The 20,204-nt window shown below is 41.6% G+C and overlaps 1 protein-coding gene and 1 pseudogene across 1 annotated transcript in view; both read left to right on the forward strand.

The window, feature by feature from the left end:
- PTER (phosphotriesterase related) overlaps positions 1-20,204 on the forward strand; it is a 79,099-nt gene that overhangs the window by 29,062 nt on the left and 29,833 nt on the right. The window contains 1 exon segment of the mRNA XM_033208499.1: positions 18,684-19,165. Coding sequence (XP_033064390.1) covers positions 18,734-19,165 — 432 coding nt within the window. The 5' untranslated portion in view covers positions 18,684-18,733.
- Positions 10,323-10,502, forward strand: LOC117082934 (annotated as a pseudogene).

A 20,204-nucleotide genomic window follows, 5' to 3' on the forward strand; every position in this document is an offset into this window, starting at 1 on the left:
GCATCATAAAACCAGAAGATCTCATGAGAACCCACTCACTATCATGAGAACAGCATGGGGAAAACCGTCCCCATGATCCAGTCACCTCCCATCTCTTCCCTCCCTCAATATGTAGGGATGATGGAGATTACAATTTGAGACGAGATTTGGGTGGGGACACAGAGCCAAACCATATCACTGTTATAGCTTAGAGTTGCATATACTGTTCCAAATATGGGAATGGAGTTAGTAATCAAAACAAAATCTAGTTACAAGTGCAGCTCTCCCTTTCATTGGTTATGGTGTTGAGTTTCCCAGACAGGTGTCCAGGCCGGCAGCAGACCAGAGCAAGGCAAGGGCTAGAGTCAGAATGGAAGTCTCTGAGCTCCCTGCTGGTGTCTGACAGACCTTTTTCTGTTATAACTACCTTTTTTTTTTACACCTAACAGGCTAGGTTAGACCATCTAAAAACATGTACCTGCACTGATTCTTTGTTTGTTTGAGACAGAATCTTGCTCTGTCACCCAGGTTGCAGTGCAGTGGCACCATCTCAGCTCACTGCAACCTCCGCCTCCCCTGTTCAAGTGATTCTCGTGACTCACCCTCCCAAGTAGCTGGGATTACAAGCAGATGGCACCACGCCCAGCTAATTTTTGTATTGTTAGTAGAGATGGGGTCTCGCCATGTTGGCCAGGCTGGTGTCAAACTCCTGGCCTCAAGTGATCCGCCTGTCTCTGCCTCCTGAAGTGCTGGAATTACAGGCATGAGCCACTGCACCTGGCCTGATTCTTTTGAACTCTGGATTAGCAAAACATAGTATTGTTATTTGTGCAACTGAATCACACAGCCTTTCTGTGATTCAAAGTTTATTTAAAAATTAAACGGCCTTAGAAAGAAATTCCTGCGGGTGGTCCATACATCTAAAACATTTGCCTAAGAGCCATTATCCAGGTTTACTTTTCATAAAGGAAGACTTACGGCCATGAATCACCTGCAGTAATTTTACTAAGTATTTTTAGTTTTCTGATTTTCAGTTGACTTCCACCAATGCAGATAGGAAATGTCTTTGGAGATGAAGTCACTTGCTGTTAGTTTTTATATGCTCAAGATTCTGGTTCTTACACTACTCTAACCTTTCCCATGGTTTTGCTTTTTGTGGTTTCCGTTACCCATAGTCAACCACAGTCTGAAAATATTAAGATATTTTAAGAGGCAGAGAGAGAGAGAGAGAGGAGAGAAACCTCATTCATGTAAGTTTTATTCCAGCATATTGTTATAGTTCTTCTATTTTATTATTAGTTATTGTTGTTAATCTTTTACTGTGCCTAATTTATAAATTAAAGTTTATCATAAGTATGTATATATGGGGGAAAAAAACATAGTCTCTACAGGGTTAGGTGCTATTTGCGGTTTCATGTGTCCACTGGGGACCCTGGAACAGATTTTCTGTGGATAAGAGGGCACTACTGTGGATAGTAAGGGAAAGTTAAAAAAAACAAAAACAAAAACAAGTCCAAAACAAAACAAAACAAAACAAAAGGCCATGTATTCCTATGTAGTTGGGTAAAGAAGAATAATCTAAAATAGCACATTTGCTGCCAGGCACAGTGACTCATGCCTGTAATCCTGGCACTTTGGGAGGCTGAGGCAGGCGCATCACCTGAGGTCAGGAGTTCGAGACCAGCCTGGCCAACATGGTGAAACCCTCTCTCTACTAAAAATACAAAAATTAGCCAGGTGTGGTGGATGGGTGCCTGTAATCCCAACTACTCAGGAGGCTGAGGCAGGGGAATTGCTTGAACCCGGAAGGTGGAGGTTGCATTGTGCGGTTGCACTCCAGCCTAGGTGACATGAGTAAAACTCTGTCTCAAAAAGTAATAATAGTAAAATAAAATAGTATATTTGCTGCCTTCTGATAACTTGGAGTGTGAAGATACAGGAAAGTTGAAAAAACAAACCTGGCTTCAAAATCCAGAGCCCAAACACTTTTGGAAAAACATTTTCCATGCTTTTTAATAATTTTTAGCTCTTCCGATTTGAGAAAATAATGTGATATTCCATAAAAGGGCTGTGCTGTGATCTCAGAATTATCTATTGTCAGAAATATATTGAATAAAGATTCCAGGAAAATGGCCAGGCATGGTGGCTTATGCCTGTAATCCCAGCACTTTGGGAGGCAGAGGAGGGCGGATCACTTTAGGTCAGGAGTTTGAGACCAGCCTGGCCAACACGGCAAAACCCTGTCTCTACTAAAAATACAAAAATTAACCGAGTGTGGTTGCAGACACTTGTATCCCAGCTACTCAGAAGGCCGAGGCAGGAGAATCACTTGAACTCGGGAGGCGGAGGTTGCAGTGAGCCAAGATCAAGCCGCTGTACTCCAGCCTGAGTGACAGAGCAAAACTCCATCTCAAAACAAAAAAGATTCCAGAAAAATGTTTAGCTCTTTTTTTTTTAATGACTTTTAACCTCTATTAACTACACATTTATGTTGTTCTTTTCTAGTGCTAATTCCACTTCTATTTATAATTTCTTTGCTTCTGCTTTAATTTTTATTTTCTTACTTTATTATATGCTTCGTTTGTGTAAGTTTCCTCAAACCCTTTGTGGATAAAGCTGGACTAAAACAAGCAAGCATCTAGATGTTCATTAAATACATATTATGTACCAGGCACTTCAGGGAACTGAGGACTGAGAGGCAAAGAAGATATGACTCACCCCAACGAACTCAAAGTCTGATGGAAAAGACATAAAACAGAAGAAGGTAGCTGGGTGCGGTGGCTAATGCCTATAATCCCAGTACTTTGGGGGCCAAGGTGGGAGGATCCCTTGAGTCCAGGTGTTCAAAACCAGCCTGGACAACATAGGGAGACCCCTTTCTCTATAGAAAATAAAAAAATAGTTGGGTGTGGCAACATGCCCTTGTAGTCCCAACTACTCAGGAGGCTGAGGTGGGAGGATCACTTGAGCCCAGGAGTTTGAGGCTGCAGTGAGCTATGATCATACCGCTGCACCCCAGCCTGAGTGACAGAGTGAGACCCTGTCTCTTTAAAAAAATAAATAAATAAAAAGGCCAAAAAAACAAAAATCAGAAGAAGTGCATTATTAAGGTGAAACTTGAGGTGCTATGTCAGTACCTAGAATTGACATCTTACCTGTATTGCTTGAGCAACAAGGAGGAACCACAGGACAGTCTTCTAGTTAGGAAGAGTACTGAAGGCTGAGTAGAAGTTGGCCAGGATTGGGAAAGGGTCAGGGAGGAGAGTGGGAGTGGGTTGGGTTCACAAGCTGAGAGCAGAGGCAGAAACCTGCTCAGAGACCTTGGGACGGGAGAAGATGTCAATTCCAGGAAAGGGCAGGCAAGTGCAGAGTGGGTTCACAGGGTACTATCAGACTCTATGTTCAGATTTGTTTTTTAAGGTTAGAAGACTCAGGGAGAGACATGTTCATGTCTGCATTTTAGAAAGAGCCGTGTATAGGCTTCCTAAGGTGGACTGGAAAGCGGAGAGATTGCTGAGAAGCTTTTACTGGAATCCATCTGTGAGGTGATGGTGGTTCCTGCTAAGATCGTGACTGTGAGAGGGAAGGGGAAGAGATGAACCGAAGAGCTATTAAAGTGGTGGAATTTACAGGATTTAGAAACTGAGTAGGTGTGGGTGAGGCAGGAGTCTTGGATGAAATCTGAGTTTGTTTTGTTTTCTTGTTTGTTCATTTCTGAGATTGTGAACATGACTCACTATAGCCTCGAGCCCAGGCTCTAGTGATCCTTCTGCCTCAGCCTCCTGTGTAGCTGGAACCATAGGTGCGTGCCAACACCCCTGACTAATTTTTGAATTTTTTTTTTAGAGATGAGGTCTCACTTTGTTGCCCAAGCTGATCACGAACTCCTGGGCTCAAGCAGTCCTCCTGCCTCAGGCTCCCAAAGTGGTGCTGGGATTATAGCATGAGCCACCGTGCCTGGCTTTTTTTTTTTTTTTAATTTAAATAGGAGCATTTGTAGATGTTGCATCAGAGAGAATGTGGAAAATGTAGACATGTCATGTAAATTACCAAGTGCTGGGCTTTTAATTATCCAATAAGGTTGCATTCTATTTTGTCATTGTCGGCTAAACTAGTCTAATTAATCTTAACAGAACTCTATATGAAGAGCTGTTCGTAGTCAATATTTGCCTTTCTCTAAGCAGATTCAGGTTGGAATTGCAGCCTTTCAGTCCAGGAGCAAGTTTCTTGACTTTTCTTGGCCTCACTTTCCTCATAGAATATCAAGCCAGCAATGCATTCGTGAGAATTTGAGATGAGAGATGTAAAGTGCTTTAAGCAACACATAGGGGCTTAGTCAATGAACACAAGGCATGATTATTGATTCCCAGCCTCCAAGTGAGGCCAAGGGACTCTTATCTATCTTTGTATCTCCCATAGACCTTACCTGCTCCACATAGCATCTTACACTTATTAACTGCTTAATACATATTTATCAAATCCATAGTAACTTTTTATTTCATCTTGTTGAGGCTGTTTGCCCTCCATTAAAAAGGTTTCCTGGGAGGGAGCGGTGGCTCACGCCTATAATCCCAGCACTTTGGGAGGTCGAGGCAGGCAGATCACTTGAGGTCAGGAGTTCAAGACCAGCCTGGCCAACAGAGTGAAACCCCATATCTACTAAAAATACAAAAATTAGTTGGGTATGTTGGTGGGTGCCCGTAATCCCAGCGACTTGGGAGGCTGAAGCAGGAGAGTCACTTGAATCTGGAAAGTGGAGGTTTCAGTGAGCCCAGATTGTGCCACTGCACTCCAGCCTGGGCGACAGAGTGAGGCTCCATCTCAAACAAAAAATAATTCTTACAGGTCTACTCTTTAAAAATATTTCTTTCTGTGGTTCTATTTTTATGGTTTATCTTTACTTAAAATGTGTTGTTCTTGATTCTCTTTTTTTTTTTTTTAACTTACAAATGATGACTTGCACTTCCTAATTTCTGATAGGAAGTTCCCTTCATGACACCCCCGCCTCCATTTCCACTGCTAACCCCACGCATGAGTGTGTTCAAATGAGATCTTGTTCCTGGTCTGGCTTAACTGTGATAAAAATGATTCAGGCCGTGGAACTTTTTCCAGAATTGTCACTGGGCTTCAAGACTTCCACCAAAGTCAAAATCAGTCAGCTATGGACTACCTCAAACAGCTTGAATTGAATTAAAATGAACCATAGCGCTAGAAAGGCATGTAATTTGATCTGAAATATTGCGCAGGAACAATATCAAGTTTCAGGCAAGACAGGCAATTAGCAACTTTGTGATAATAAAGAATCTGAAATAGCTCTTGACTTCATAACTCTTTGCCTGCCTGTGTGTTTTGGTTGGGGGATTCAAAATGTATATTTTACTATTTTACCTGTGACATTAGTATAAGCATCTGATGGATTTACACTAGTAGCATTGATCTTTTCCCATCTTACTACCTTTTATTGATTATAAATGTCATAAACATTAAAAACTGGAAAATACATTAAATTGTAATGAAAGAAAAAAAAAGATCTGTCTTCACTCCTGCTCAAAGATAAGCTTAACATTTTAGTATCTCTGTCTGTTAAGGCCTACTTATATGTAGATACATACACTCCATATAAATTTTTATCATACGTAAAATACTTAAACTAGTTTTGTGTTTTGCTTTCTTGGGTAATAAAAGCATTTTTCTTTATTTTCCTTATTTTTTTCTTTACATCAAAGAGCATACAGAATATAAGAGCATTTTTCTATGTCATTAAATATTTTTTGCAAATATAATTGAACGGTTGCATAATGTTCCATCCTGTTTATATGTAAACATTCCTGTGTTATAAGACATTTTGTTGCCATTCTATATAATGCCATAATGGACTCTTGGAGCATAAATCTTTTTTACACATGTCTAAATATTCCCTTAAGACAGATTCCCACCAGCAGAGTAACATTTTTAAGACTCGGGATACTTACTGCTAAATTACTCTTCAGACAAGTTGGGCAAATTTGTACTTTTGCCAGCGTTGTGGCTAGGAGGTTGTCATATCTCCACGCTCACGACAGTCTTCCTGTTTTCACAAACAAGTCAATGAATGGGCTGGATTTGTTGTAACCGTCTCTCAAGTGATGCTTTCTATGGGATTCCCACAATATGACTACTGCTAACTTTTAAGGACTAAGTTACCATTTTAAATGGAAAGATTTTTTCTTCAATGTGAAGCTGGATATCTATAAATAAAAAATTGCAATTGGTTATTTGGTGTTTCTTGCATTGCTGGTTATAAGTTCCTTAAATATTATACAGATATTATTTTTATTATTTAGCATTTATCCCATGATAAAACTGGAATCATGTATGCCTGATACGGATTGACTGTGTCTCCACCCACATCTCACCTTGAATTGTCATAATCCCCACGTGTCAAGGGTGGGCCAGGTGGAGATAATTGAATCACCGGGCGGTTTCGCCCATACTGTTTTCCTGGTAGTGAATAAATCTCAGGAGATCTGCTGGTTTTATAAATGGGAGTTCCCCTGTGCAAGCTCTCTTGCCTGCTGCCATGTAAGTCATGGCTTTGTTCCTCATTCGCCTTCCGCCATGACTGTGAGACCTACCCAGCCATATGGAATCATGAGGCCATTAAACCTCTTTCCTTTATAAATTACCCAGTCTCAGTTATGTCTGTATTAGCAGCATGAGAACAGACTAATACAGTCCTTCTCCCCCACCACGTTTTGGGGCTTATCTGGGGATAATAATTCCTAATAAATACTTTATTTCTTTGGTATTTGGACTTTTGGACAGCTTTTTGAAATTTGAACAGTTTTCTATTATGTTGTACCCTCTGCAATTTATGAAAGTAAAATACACTGTGCTTCAGGTTTAGTTTGTAGAAGTGAGAATTTTATGTACGTAGCTTCTATTCTCTTCATTTCTCACTAAGAAGTCAAAATTTAAAGCAGACTTCCTGTTTGGACATAAAAGAAAAAGTAATTATTTGTAGAGTAATTTAATCTAGTGGGTCTCAGGGCATAGCTCTCCATGTTATATGCTCAATTTCCTTGCAAACTTCAAAAAAGGAAAAACTTTATTGGAATTTTAGAGTTAGAGCACATTGTACTTTATACACTTTGGAATAAACCGTTTGGCTCTTTCATTCTTTAAGGTTTAAACTAGTTATTTTTTTTTTTTTTTTTTTTTTTTGAGACGGAGTCTTGCTATCACCCAGGCTGGAGTGCAGTGGCCGGATCTCGGCTCACCGCAAGCTCCGCCTCCCAGGTTCACGCCATTCTCGGGCCTCAGCCTCCGGAGTAGCTAGGACTACAGGCGCCCGCCACGTCGCCCGGCTAGTTTTTTGTATTTTTTAGTAGAGACGGGGTTTCACCGTGTTAGCCAGGATGGTCTCGATCTCCTGACCTCGTGATCCACCCGTCTCGGCCTCCCAAAGTGCTGGGATTACAGGCTTGAGCCACCTCGCCCGGCCGTCTAAACTAGTTATTATACTTTCGTTTTCTCTATTCATTTCAGTTGAGTCTCACTGATGCAAACTAAACACTAGATACTATATAACTATTGGGGATAAAAGAGACCTTCTGCTCACGCCACCTCTAGCCTGACGAAGCCCCTGCTGAAGTCAAAGGAAGACAAATCCATGCCGTGCTGGGATATACTGTGGAACTTCATGATGTATTCATTATGAGTCCTCATCTCCACCACACCCCAGCTAGTAAGTTACTTAGATAAACCAAATCTATGCACAAATGAACTATTAAAAATTAGTTATCCTAGCGCTTGAACCTGGGAGGTTGCAGTGAGCTAAGATTGCGCCACTGCACTCCAGCCTGGGCGACAGAGCAAGACTCTGTCTGGGGGGGAAAAAAAATTAGCTCTCCTGTAAGCATTCCTGTGTCCTTAATATCAGTTTCTGTTCCTGCCTTGCATCTCCGCGTCTTTTTCTTTGTCGCTGGCCGAATGCTGTAAATGCTCATAAATATCAAGTCATATGATGGAAAGAGATTGCAAACTAAAACTGAGTACCTTAAAGATGCAGTTTGTCATGAAGCTGCTGAAAGAGATACTGGAGAAATGCCAAAATACCTCTGAAGCCAAAGTCTGGCTATGTGACTGTGGAGCATTTAAAAGCTTCTCATGACTTAGTTTCCTCACTTGAAAACTGGAATAATATCTGCCTGATTAACCACGTAAGATTTGAAATAAAAAGCAAGTAAAATGATACCTAAAAGCACCACTTAAATAATAAAGTACCAGGCGGGGCGCGGTGGCTCAGGCCTGTAATCCCAGCATTTTGGGAGGCCGAGGCGGGCAGATCACGAGGTCGGGAGTTCGAGACCAGCCTGGCCAACATAGTGAAATATCGTCTCTACTAAAAATACAAAAAAATAGCCGGTTGTGGTAGCACATGCCTGTAATCCCAGCTACTTGAGAGGCTGAGGCAGGAAAACTGTTTGAACCCGGGAGTTAGACCCTTAACAGCCCAAGAGGAGAAATCAGTAGAAATGGTATCAAGACAAGTGCTTCAGAATAGAAGAAGTTGCATAACAACCAGTTAATAGAGGACTTTGGCAAAAAAATATGATACTCTTCAAAAATATTTTTGCAGAACTTTTTTCATCACTGGGGTACAAAAGTCAAGAAAAGAATGTCGTCTCACATAATTTTGTCAGAAAAATGATCTTCCCTCCCCACCAGATCTAATACTCAGCTAATTCTTTGTTCTAACCATTAGGGCATATTTATAATGATGACTTATTTTCATTTTTTTAGCATAAAATCTTAAGCCCTTTAAAAATGACATATTATTCGGCGTTGGTCTCTATATTTTGATTATCTACTGCTGTGTAACAAACCACCTACCTGTTTGGGGTGCTCTAACAGAATAACATAGCCTGGGTGTCTTACAAAAAAACAGAAATTTGGCCAGGCGCGGTGGCTCACGACTGTAATCCCAGCACTTTGGGAGGCCAAGGTGGGTAGATCACGAGGTCAGGAGTTCGAGACCAGCCTGGCCAGCATGGTGAAACCCCATTTCTATTAAAAATACAAAAAATTATCTGGGCATGATGGCGTGCACATGTAATCCCAGCTACTCAGGAGGCTAAGGCAGGATAATCGCTTGAACCCGGGAGGCAGAGGTTGCAGTGAGCTGAGATCACGCCACTGTACTCCAGCCTGGGTGACAAAGTGAGACTCCATCTCAAAAAAACAAAACAAAACAGAAATTTATTTCTCATCATTCTGGAGGCTGAGAAGTCTAAGCTCGAAGCCCTGGCAGATTTGGTGTCTGGTGAGGGCCTGCATCCTGGTTTGCAGATGGTCATCGTGCTGTGTCTTCACATGGTGAAAGGAAGGAGGGAGCTCTTTGGGATCTTTTTTATAAAGGGACTAATTCCATTTATGAAGCCTCTACCTTCATGAGTTGATCACCTCTCAAAGGCCCCACCTGCTAATACTGTTACTGGGGATTAGGATTTCAACATAGGAGTTTTGGAGGGACACATACATTTACAGCCATCCCTAAGCCAGAGGTTACAAACAACTACCATTTTGTTGTCCCTCATCATTCTGTGGGTTGGTCAGACTCTCCCAGTTGCGTTTAGCTGGGCCAGACATCATTTGGGATCTTGGCTGGACTAGAATGTCCAGGGTAACTCACTTGTCTGCTACTTTCACATGGACGGCTGCAAGGCTGAGATGAATGGGGGCTCTGGGATGGCTGGGGCCTCTCTCTTTCTCTCCATATCGTCTCAGGGCCCCTTCTTCTCCATGTAGGAAGGTAGCCAGACTTCTTACATTGCAACTCAAGGTTTCCCAAGGTACAAAAGGAGAAGCTGCTTCCAATGATATGAGTCGCAAACTGGCTTGGCATCACTTTCTTCACATTCTGTTGGTTAAAGTGATTCACAGGCCAGCTCAGGTACAGGGTGGAAGGGGGCTACACAAGGATTTGAATATTGGAAAGTACTGAAGGTCATCATGGAGACTTAACCCACTGTAGGAAGCACATTCATTGAAAACGTCATTTCCAGTACTGCTTAGCCATGGATAATGAGGACCCCCTGTAGCTGTAGTCACTTTGGTGCATCATTTCCAAAAACCTAATGAGTTGTAATGTCAATTGCAGCTGTCAATCTACTTTTAATAATCACAGGCCTCAAATGAAGAAATTCATTTACAAGATAAGCAAATTACAGCTTCAGTTTGGTTCATAAACTTCAGCCCCTTATTGCTTATTTTTTGAAAGAACAAGTTTACGCTGATTTGTCCAAGGATACTCAGCAAATATTTGGAAAATAATTCAAAATTTGATGTATAATCATAATCCTATCGCTTCTTGGCCTTTTGGCTAAGATCAAGTGTAGTGTCTGTTCTTATCAGTTTAATCATAATCCTGAACATTTGTATAGTATGTTATTATTATTATTATTATTTTGAGATGGAGTCTCACTCTGTTGCCCAGGCTGGAGTGCAATGGTACAGCCTCAGCTCACTGCAGCCTATGCCTCTGGGGTTCAAATGATTCTCCTGCCTCAGCCTCCTGAGTACCTGGGACGACAGACACATGCCAGCCTACCCAGCTGATTTTTGTATTTTTAGTAGAGACAGGATTTCACTGTGTTGGCCAGGCTGGTCTCAAACTCCTGACCTCATGATCCGCCCGCCTCAGCCTCCCAAAGTGCTGGGATTACAGGCCTGAACCACCATGCCCAGTCCGGTACTTTATTATTTAAGTGGTACTTTTAGGTATTGTTTTACTTGCTTTTTATTTCAAATCTTATGTGGTTAATCAGGCAGGTATTATTCCAGTTTTCAAGTGAGGAAACTAAGTCATGAGAAGCTTTTAAATGCTCCACAGTCACACAGCCAGAAAACATTGGAGCCAGGACTCCAAGTTTGGGTTCTTTTTTTTTTTTCTTTAAGACAGGGTTTTACTTTGTTGCCCAGGTTGGAGTGCAGTGGTGTGATCGAGGCTTACTGTAGCCTCAGCCTCAACCTCACAGGCTCAAGGGATCCTCCCACCTCAGCCTCCAGAGCAGCTTGGACCACAAGAGTGCCCCACCATGCCCAGCAAATTTTGTAGAGACAAGGTGTTGCTGTGTTGCCCAGGCTGGTCTCAAACTCCCAGACTCAAGCAATTGTCCCACCTCAGCCTCTCAAAGTCCTGGAATTACAGGCTTGAGCTGCTGTGCCTGGCATTGGGGTGTTCTTAAAACCACCCCTCCATCCCAGAATTCTCTCTCTCTCTGTTTTTGTTTTTTTTTGATACAGGGTCTCATTCTGTCATCCAGATTGAAGTATAGTGGTGTGATTTTGGCTCACTGCAGCCTCTGTCTGCCAGGCTTAAGCAATCCTCCCACCTCAGCCTCTCAAGTAGCTGGGGCTATAGGCACACAACACCATGCCTGTCTAATTTTTTTGTTTTTAGTAGAGATGGGCTTGCCATGTTGCACAGGCTAGTATCAAACTCCTGAGCTCAAGCAATCCTTGATTGCCTTGGCCTCCCAGAGTGCTGGGATACAGGCATGTGCTACCATGCTGGGCCTGGAGTTCTCTTTTAAACTTTGAAGGATGTGAAATGGAAATTCATTCTGTCTTTATATATATATATATAGAGAGAGAGATAGATATATATAGATGTCTGTCTGCACATGCATATAAAATATACATTTTATTTTATTTTTTATTAGAGATGGGGTTTCACCATGTTGGCCAGGCTAGTCTTGAACTCCTGACCTCAAATGATCTACCCATCTCGGCCTCCCAAAGTGCTGGGACTACAGGCGTGAGCTACTGCGCCCAGCCTAAAATATACATTTAAAAATCTATTCTAAAAGTATAGCTTTCATTGTTAGTTAATGATCTATAGACGGTCAATAATACCCATTCAAGTTAAAGGAATCACAGATGCGTGGATGCCATCTGGAAGTTACCTGGTCAACCCCTTCATTTCACAGATGGGAAAAACATGTGTGGAGTGGTTAACGAAGTTGCCCAAACCCACACAGCTATTTAGTGAAGAGCCATGAATTCTTGCCTCTGAACCCATCATTTTACCAACTAGACCACAGCACCTCAAGAATAGCCTTCCGGATGAAACTATGAGAGGAATATAGATATTTTCCATGTTTAAAACATCTGTCTATGGTTTGCCAGGACTTAAAAGTAATACAAATTTTAAGCACTTTACTGATCAAATACAGCTAAAGACCAGTTGTGCAGCTGACTCGAAGTATTGCTATTTCTGGGAGGCAAGCTATGACTAGGATTCCACGGGACAGAAAGTCCCCTCTAGAAAAAGCAGAGGATGGGCTTCAACGTGGACAGTTCTTTATGAAGAAAAGCAAGTGATAACCATTGTATTCCAGTAGCTTGGTGTATGTTTCACTCTCAGGAATATATGTTGCTAGCAAAATCAAGAATTTTACATCAGACATTCTCAAGGCATTGAGTGTGGAACCTTCTGAGAATGAAAAGGGCAGAGATGAGATCTCCCTTTTTCAAATTAAGTAAAATTTAAAGGTCAGTTATTCCGACAGTGTCTTGACAATAATATTGCGCTTGTCCCAACTCTAGGATGTTACTATAGTGAGTAATGTTGCATTTCGATCTGGGTTGAAATACTCTTTTCTTCCTCCCTCTCCCTTTTCCTCCCACGTTTCCTTTTTTTTTTTCTTTTGGAGTCGGAGTTTTGCTCTTGTTGCTCAGGCAAGAGTGCAATGGCACGATTTCGACTCGCTGCAACCTCTGCCTCCCGGGTTCAAGCGATTCTCCTGCCTCAGCCTCACGAGTAGCTGGGATTACAGGCTCTTGCCACCACAGTTGACTAATTTTTGTATTTTTAATAGAGATGGGGTTTTACTCTGTTGGCCAGGCTGGTCTTGAACTCCTGACCTCAGATGATTTGCCCGCCTCAGCCTCCCAAAGTGCTGGGATTACAGGCGTGAGCCACTGAGCCCAGCCCCATTTTAAACAAGCAAAAAAAACCATATTTTCAGTTGGCCACTAAATAGAGAAATTTGGGAAGCCAGTGGTACTAGTTACAAGTTTGTAGACCACAGTCTACACAAAGGCCGTCTACTCAACCCTGGTGACTTGAGGTTGACTGACCCATGTTAAATTGAAGAGTCAATGAAGCCACAAGCTGATTTTTTCATTCAAGGAGCCTGATGTGTTTCCTGGGTTTTTGAATGGCTTCAATGGATTTACTTACCAGTTTAAGATGAATGGCTCATGTCAAGGAATGCAGGATGGCTTTGAAAGCCTGAGCTGACACAGAGGAGGGGACTTTTCCCAGGCTGACCTGTCTGCAAAGGCCTTTTCCCAGCTCTGTCACTTGCTGGGTGCATCACTGCCATAGTCGTTGTAATTGTTTAGAATTTGTAAATTTCCTCACGTTTTCTTCTTACATTCTTAGTCAATTTGAAAAAAGAAAAAAAAAAAAAAAAGGTTGGGAATGAAACCCAACATTTTCCTCCAACGACAAGCTGCTCATTTGTATCGGTGAGCGGTTTTGCTTTATTTCTGTCACAGTTTAAAGAACTTGCTGTGTCCCATTATTGCTCTGTGTCCTGAAGTGGTGGGATTTCTTTCTCTTCATTCAGGCATGGTTATTGATTCTTTTGACAGTGTTTAATATTAAAAGTTATAAATCCACATGCAGTAGGGCCATTACGCCATAAATATCTGAGAAAGTAGAAGCATGGTGACTGTGTCCAAGGAGGAACTCCTGGTGTCACCATTGGTCAGCGTCCAGGCCCGGGCGGCTTCAAAGAAGACATGTTGCAGGTCTGAACCTGTATGTACAATGGAAGTATTCAAACAAGCTTTAAAAAAAAAAAAAAGATGCATTTAAAAAATATTTTTGTCACAAATCAAATGTCAGTGTTAAGTGCAGTGTTTCTAGAGTGCAGCCACGCTCTGTGATATAACACTTCAAAAAATAGAACTGCTCATCTATTTGGGCCAGACAGCACTTTTTTCTTAGAAGTCCATTTATTTGGAGGATACTTTTATAGTACCAGCAAGTCCAGTTAGAAAGTTCCATCTGCTCTGCCTCCTATTGCTTCTGGTTTCTTGCCATCTCCACTGGTGTCATCTCAGACAAGACACTACCTGATTTTTTTCTGGATAATAGCGACATCCTATGGGACTCCCTGCAGGTACAGTGGGCCCCCTCCCTTCATCTATTCGTATATGGCTGCCAGGCTCTTCACTTCATATTGTCTGCCAGGCTCTTCACTTCATATTGTCTGCATAAATCCCTGAGATGCGTTCCCCCTTTTTTCTTTTTTGTTAGTTAGAGTTTGTTCAGAGCCACAAAACTATTAGGTTGGTGCAAAAGTAATTGCAGTTTTTACCATTACTTTCAATGGCAAAGACTGTGATTACATTAGCACCAACCTAATACTGTGGGTAAAATGAAACAAGAGATGTATGATAAGAATGAGACCTTTCGTGGTTGGGGGAGGAGTTGAGAAAGTCAACTGAAAACTGATCCACCAAAACTCAATTTTCTAATTTGACTATTTGACTGTTGCTTTTTTAGGGGGCGGGGGATGGAGTCTCACTCTGTTGTCCAGGCTAGAGTACAGTGGCACAATCTTGGCTCACTGCAACCTCCACCTCCCAGGTTGAAACAATTCTCCTGCCTCAGCCTCCCGAGTAGCTGTGATGACAGGCACGTGCCACCAAGCCTGGCTAATTGTATTTTTTATAGACGGGGTTTCACCATGCTGGCCAGGCTGGTCTCAAACTCCCGGGCTCAAGTGATCTGCCAGCCTCAACCTCCCAAAGTGTTCAGATTGCAGGCATGAGCCACTGTGCCTGACCTAATTTGACCACTGCATTTAAAATTGTTAGACAAGTACCTTCAGCCAGGTCGAGGGCTGAGTATAACTGAGTCGGGTGGGAGAAGAGCCTATGTTTATGAAATAAGGACGGTGTATTGCAGTTAAGAGAAGCTCTCCTCATTCACAGGTAAAATAGAGTTCTGGAAAGTCCTACCCTCTGAAATTCAAAATGCCACTGAAAAATATATTCAATCTACATAGACAGAATCATCTTAAGTATAATGGCAAGGGTGAAATAGCTGTGAGGAACTCTCAGTGAAACTAAACTAAAATTGCCCCCAAACTACTGTCCTGCACACCAAATCTTCAACAATTAGGTGAATTGTCTAAATATTTTATGGAAGTTGATTTATGCATAGATTTTTAAAATATGCATATTTTAAACATGCATATTTTAAGTAAGACAAATTCTATTTATCATTTCTGGCTTTCAGCTGTGCTGGAGGACTGTCCTCTGATTCTCTTCTCTTGTCCCTTTTTTTTTTTTGTCTTTATAGTCTTCTGTTCTTTTGCAGTTCTAGATCCATCAGAATTAGAAAGGTTGTTCCCCTTAGCTAGGCTGTAATAGTAATTACAGTCTATCCTCAGTCTCTCAGATTGTTCAGATTTCACATTTGAAGTGCAACAGAACTTTTGAACCATGTGTTTATAGTTCTAGCTACCCACTTTCTCACTAGCTTCTGTGCTGGTGTATGTGGTGCTTAAGCTTCTCAGGCATGCTCTGGAAAATGCCAGAAGCCTGCTTTGTTTGTTGGTAGTCACTCTGTTTGCACCATTGGGTATAGCTGCTCTCATCGTTCCTTACCTTCCTCCTTGTCTGTGAACTCTCGTCTCTATGGGGGAAAGCCATGAATAGCCGCCCCTTGCCTGTATGTTGAGAAGAAAGCAACCTCCAGGCTGAATGCAGACGGAAAAGGGTTCCCTCACTGCACAGGAAGCGTGCATTTGAGATACACACTCCACCCCACTCAAAGACATTCTAGCTTAGAGCAATGTTGGCTACAGTTTGTTCTTTAATCGTTGCTTATCCTTTGAGTGGAGGTTACATTGTGTGTGATCATAGGAAGTGCCAGCCAGTTCTGCCTAAGAGCATTAGAGGAATTTCCCAGAAGGCATGACATTTCTTAAGTGATTTTCTTTTCTTTTTTTTCAGGAAGACTCACAGCTGGTGAGCTTGAAACGTACCAACATTGCTCTTTCAAATATACATCAATTAAATATGCAGTTTGGTACTTTCCTAGCAAAAGTGACAGCATTTTATCAATTTAGCTCAGTTTCTGCCCCTCTGTAACTCTCTGGAACATGTTCTGTGAGATGGTCAGCCAGAAGGAAAGAAATGGCAAATTAACCCATATGGAAGCTTGCACCTATTATTAATGGTACTGCAATTTCATCAACAGAAGGTATGAACTGCATACTCCTTGTTCTCAGTAGCAGGGAATAAGACATTGAACAGTAAATTCCTATCCATCATTAATGGAAAATATTGCCCTGGATAGTGCCTGGCAGCTGTATGGTGATTCTCTGAACAGACACTGCCTGCTTTTCTCCTAGCCACCGTTTGAATTGCCTAGCTGATAGAAGCTTGGCTTCCAGAAGGGCACTATCAAGCAAAATCAATGGCCATGTTAGCCACAAGTCCTAAGTTCTGTCCAAAAGTCTAAATCCATCATTTATGCCTTATGAGCCAATATATGTCAAACACCTGAGTTCCAGATAATTGCAGTGGCTTGCTATAAATTGGCCTACAATTCTGTCACCCTCTGAGCTCTGATGTTGTTTTCACCTTGTCTTACGTGTGTACTATACCCTTCACAGATTTTGCCGTTGTTCCCCCAAATCACCTCCCCTCTCATCAGCCACTTCCTCTGAAAAGAAATAACCTAGGAAATACATGAATAGTTCCTAGAATTCGCAGAACAAAGCTACTATTTGTTGAATATGGGCTGTGCGCCAAACGCGTCTACAGGTATTTTTACCTGTGGTATCTAATTTATTTTGATGACAGTCTGTGAAATGTGCTTGGTTATTTTAATTTACAGATGACAGAAATGGAAGTCAGAGAAGGCTTTCAAGGGATATGGGGGAAATGATGACTTCAGAATGTCGTTTGAAGGAACAGTTTGAGGGCTTAGAAACACGTGCTGCTCCTTTTCTTCAGTTCCCAGAGTGTGGGATACAAGTCCTGATTTTGCTCTTGGCCACGCAGGAGTTTGCCCTCACTATTTTCAGTAGCTCTCGTTCCTTTATAAACCCTTCATTTAGGAAATGTACTTTAAAAAAAATTTTTTTTTGAGACATAATCTCGCTCTGTTTCCCAGACTGGAGTGCAGTGGCGCGATCTCGGCTCAATGCAACCTCCGCTTCCTGGGTTCAAGCAATTCTTCTGCCTCAGCCTCCCAAGTAGCTAGGATTACAGGCACGCTCCACCATGCTCAGCAAATTTTTTGCACTTTTAGTAGAGACGGGGTTTCACCATATTGGCCAGGCTGGTCTCAAACTCCTGGCCTTATGTGATCCTCCCACCTCAGCCTCCCAAAGTGCTGGGATTATAGGCATGAGCCATTGCACCTGGCCCTTTAATTTTTAATTTAAACAAATTTTTTAAAAGGAAATGTACTTTTAAAGGAAAGCAGTGGAATTGGGGTTCTTGGTGTCACTGATAGACATTGGTGAACACTTAATTTGTGCTACAAATGAAAGCAAATTGAGGATAGCGAGGGCTTTGCTCTTTTTAGAGATAGCCAATTTCAATTTCAGTAAATCACAATCGCTTTCATGATGGCTGAGAATCTTTGCTTTTCAGTATTTTTGAAGTGTGTTTCTGTGTGCCCTAGACAATCAAGCATTCAAAGTGAAGAGGTTCATTTATTTTTGTTATTTCATTGTTCAACCTAAGTGTGCTCCTCAATTGTTTTGGGGAGGGGCATATTCTATGAAGTCATGTGAGTCAGAGATCTTGTCTTTTGCATATTTATGGCTCTAATTTCTGGCACATAATGGACCTTCAGCAGGAATTTGTTTGCTTGGGTAGTGGATGAACAGTAGAAAGATCAGTTGTGGCCAGGCGCGGTGACTCACACCTGTAATCCAAGCACTTTGGGAGGCCGAGGCAGGCAGATCACCTGAGGTCAGGAGTTCAAGACCAGCCTGGCCAACATAGGGAAACCCCGTCTCTACTAAAAATACAGAAATTAGCCAGGCTTGGTGGCACATGCCTGTAGTCCCAGCTATTCGGGAGGCTGAGGCAGGAGAATCCCTTGAACCCAGGAGGCGGAGGTGGAGGTTGCAGTGAGCTGAGATCGCACCACTACACTCCAACCTGGGCAACAGAGCAAGACAGTCTCTCAAAAAGAAAAAGAAAAAAAAGGAGGAAAGATCAGTTGCTTCAGGATATTTAATTTAGCTAAAAAGTGACAAATGAAACAGTACTGATACACGGTTAGTTTGGATGTAAGTTATAGATTCTGAATAATTTTTTAAAATTACAATTACTATTGATTTATCCAAGAATGCATAGCTATGACTAAGAGATACAATTAAGCTAAAGAAAAATGAAATATCAAAGAATAATTCCAGTAGATAAGGTTAGGACTAACTCAGGCAGAGGACTCCCAGTGGAAGGGGTGGGAGGCAGTGAACACCACACATGTCACTTAGATCTGCAGTGAGGATAGATGCTGACGTCGGCAGGATCATAAGTGAGATCGCATCTCTAGTTTTGTTGATTTGCGTTCATACATGGGTATATGTTCACAGCCTCCCACCCCCTACGGACAAGAGTTTATGTGTGTATTAAATTTTCTGATTGTAGTTGTTTGTTTGTTTGTCTTTAGGAAAAAAAAAAAATCCTCTTTTTAGAACATCTCTTGGTGGTACCATCAGAAATGTCTTCCTTAAGTGGAAAAGTCCAAACAGTTTTGGGCCTTGTAGAGCCAAGCAAACTGGGCCGCACCCTCACCCATGAACACTTGGCCATGACCTTCGACTGCTGTTACTGTCCACCTCCCCCGTGCCAGGAAGCTGTTTCCAAAGAACCTATCATGATGAAAAATTTATATTGGATTCAGAAAAACGCCTATTCCCATAAAGAAAACCTTCAGTTGAATCAGGAGACAGAAGCCATAAAGGAAGAATTGTTGTATTTTAAAGCTAATGGTGGAGGGGCTTTGGTGGAAAACACAACCACTGGGATTAGCCGAGACACACAGACGTTGAAGAGGCTTGCAGAAGAGACTGGCGTCCATATCATATCCGGAGCCGGGTTTTATGTGGGTGCAACTCACTCCTCAGAGACCAGAGCCATGTCAGTGGAGCAGGTAAAAAACCTAAGTTCTTTGACAATATTTGTTCATAAATTCAGGACAGCCAGAACCTTGGAAATGCCCTGGGTTCAGAGGTAGCTGGGCATGCTACAGAAATTTGCTAGCTAGCCAGGACATCTGCCAATTGGGACCCCAATTAGTAATATTGTATTTCATAAAGAAAGTGCCAATTTTGCAAGCAAGCCTTGTGGTAAAGAAAAAAGAAAATAATAATAATAAGTGTCAAGAAAAGAGATCTTAATGCACTGGTCGTTGGAAAATTCAACATGGTAATAGTTAGATTTATGTATATCGTATCTGTCCTCAGTATTGGCACCACAGTCTATTTGTAAACCTCACTTTTCCGTCTTCAGTTATGCTACCTCGATTTCTTTCACCCAGGATTTTATAATAACCAGCAATGAAGATTCACTGTAGGGTGAAACTTGGCAGGCAGAGACTTGGCACATTTGTGAGTATGTTTCAGTCTCCTTTCACAAAACAGGAGAGGTGGAAGAAAATTCATTCCCCTGTGTTTTCACGTAATATGGTCTTAAGCAAGAATGGGCAGAAGGAAGTAAATTGTTTAGGGATAAAAAGAATAAGCTGTAAAACTTTTTTTTGCACCTGTATGTGTTCTCTTTCTAAACACACATGTATCTATTTATACATGTTTACACATATATGTATATATTCATATGTATCTTCCATTACCTGCATGACAGGCATAGGGTGTCAGCTCAGTCTTTGCAAAAGATCACTTACTCTCTAGAATATTTTGTATTTCAAAATTTTATCTGCATTATTTTCCAACCAGGACTTTATGTTTTTAAATATATTTATGTTATTTAAAGACTATGCTGATGATGAGTATTATACATTCTTTCAACCACTCTTCGTGGTAACTATGCATATGAACCAAAAAGTGCCATAGTAGTATAGTGTGCTGTGAATTTTCTATGCTGTCTATGATAAAAGACTGAATGAATAGGAGAGAATTAAAGCATTTCTTGAAGCCTTGTGCGGTGATGCGAGCCTGTAGTCCTAGTTACTT

This window comes from Trachypithecus francoisi, unplaced genomic scaffold (assembly GCF_009764315.1).
Source record: "Trachypithecus francoisi isolate TF-2019V2 unplaced genomic scaffold, Tfra_2.0 Lachesis_group9, whole genome shotgun sequence".
Classification (NCBI taxonomy): domain Eukaryota; kingdom Metazoa; phylum Chordata; class Mammalia; order Primates; family Cercopithecidae; genus Trachypithecus; species Trachypithecus francoisi.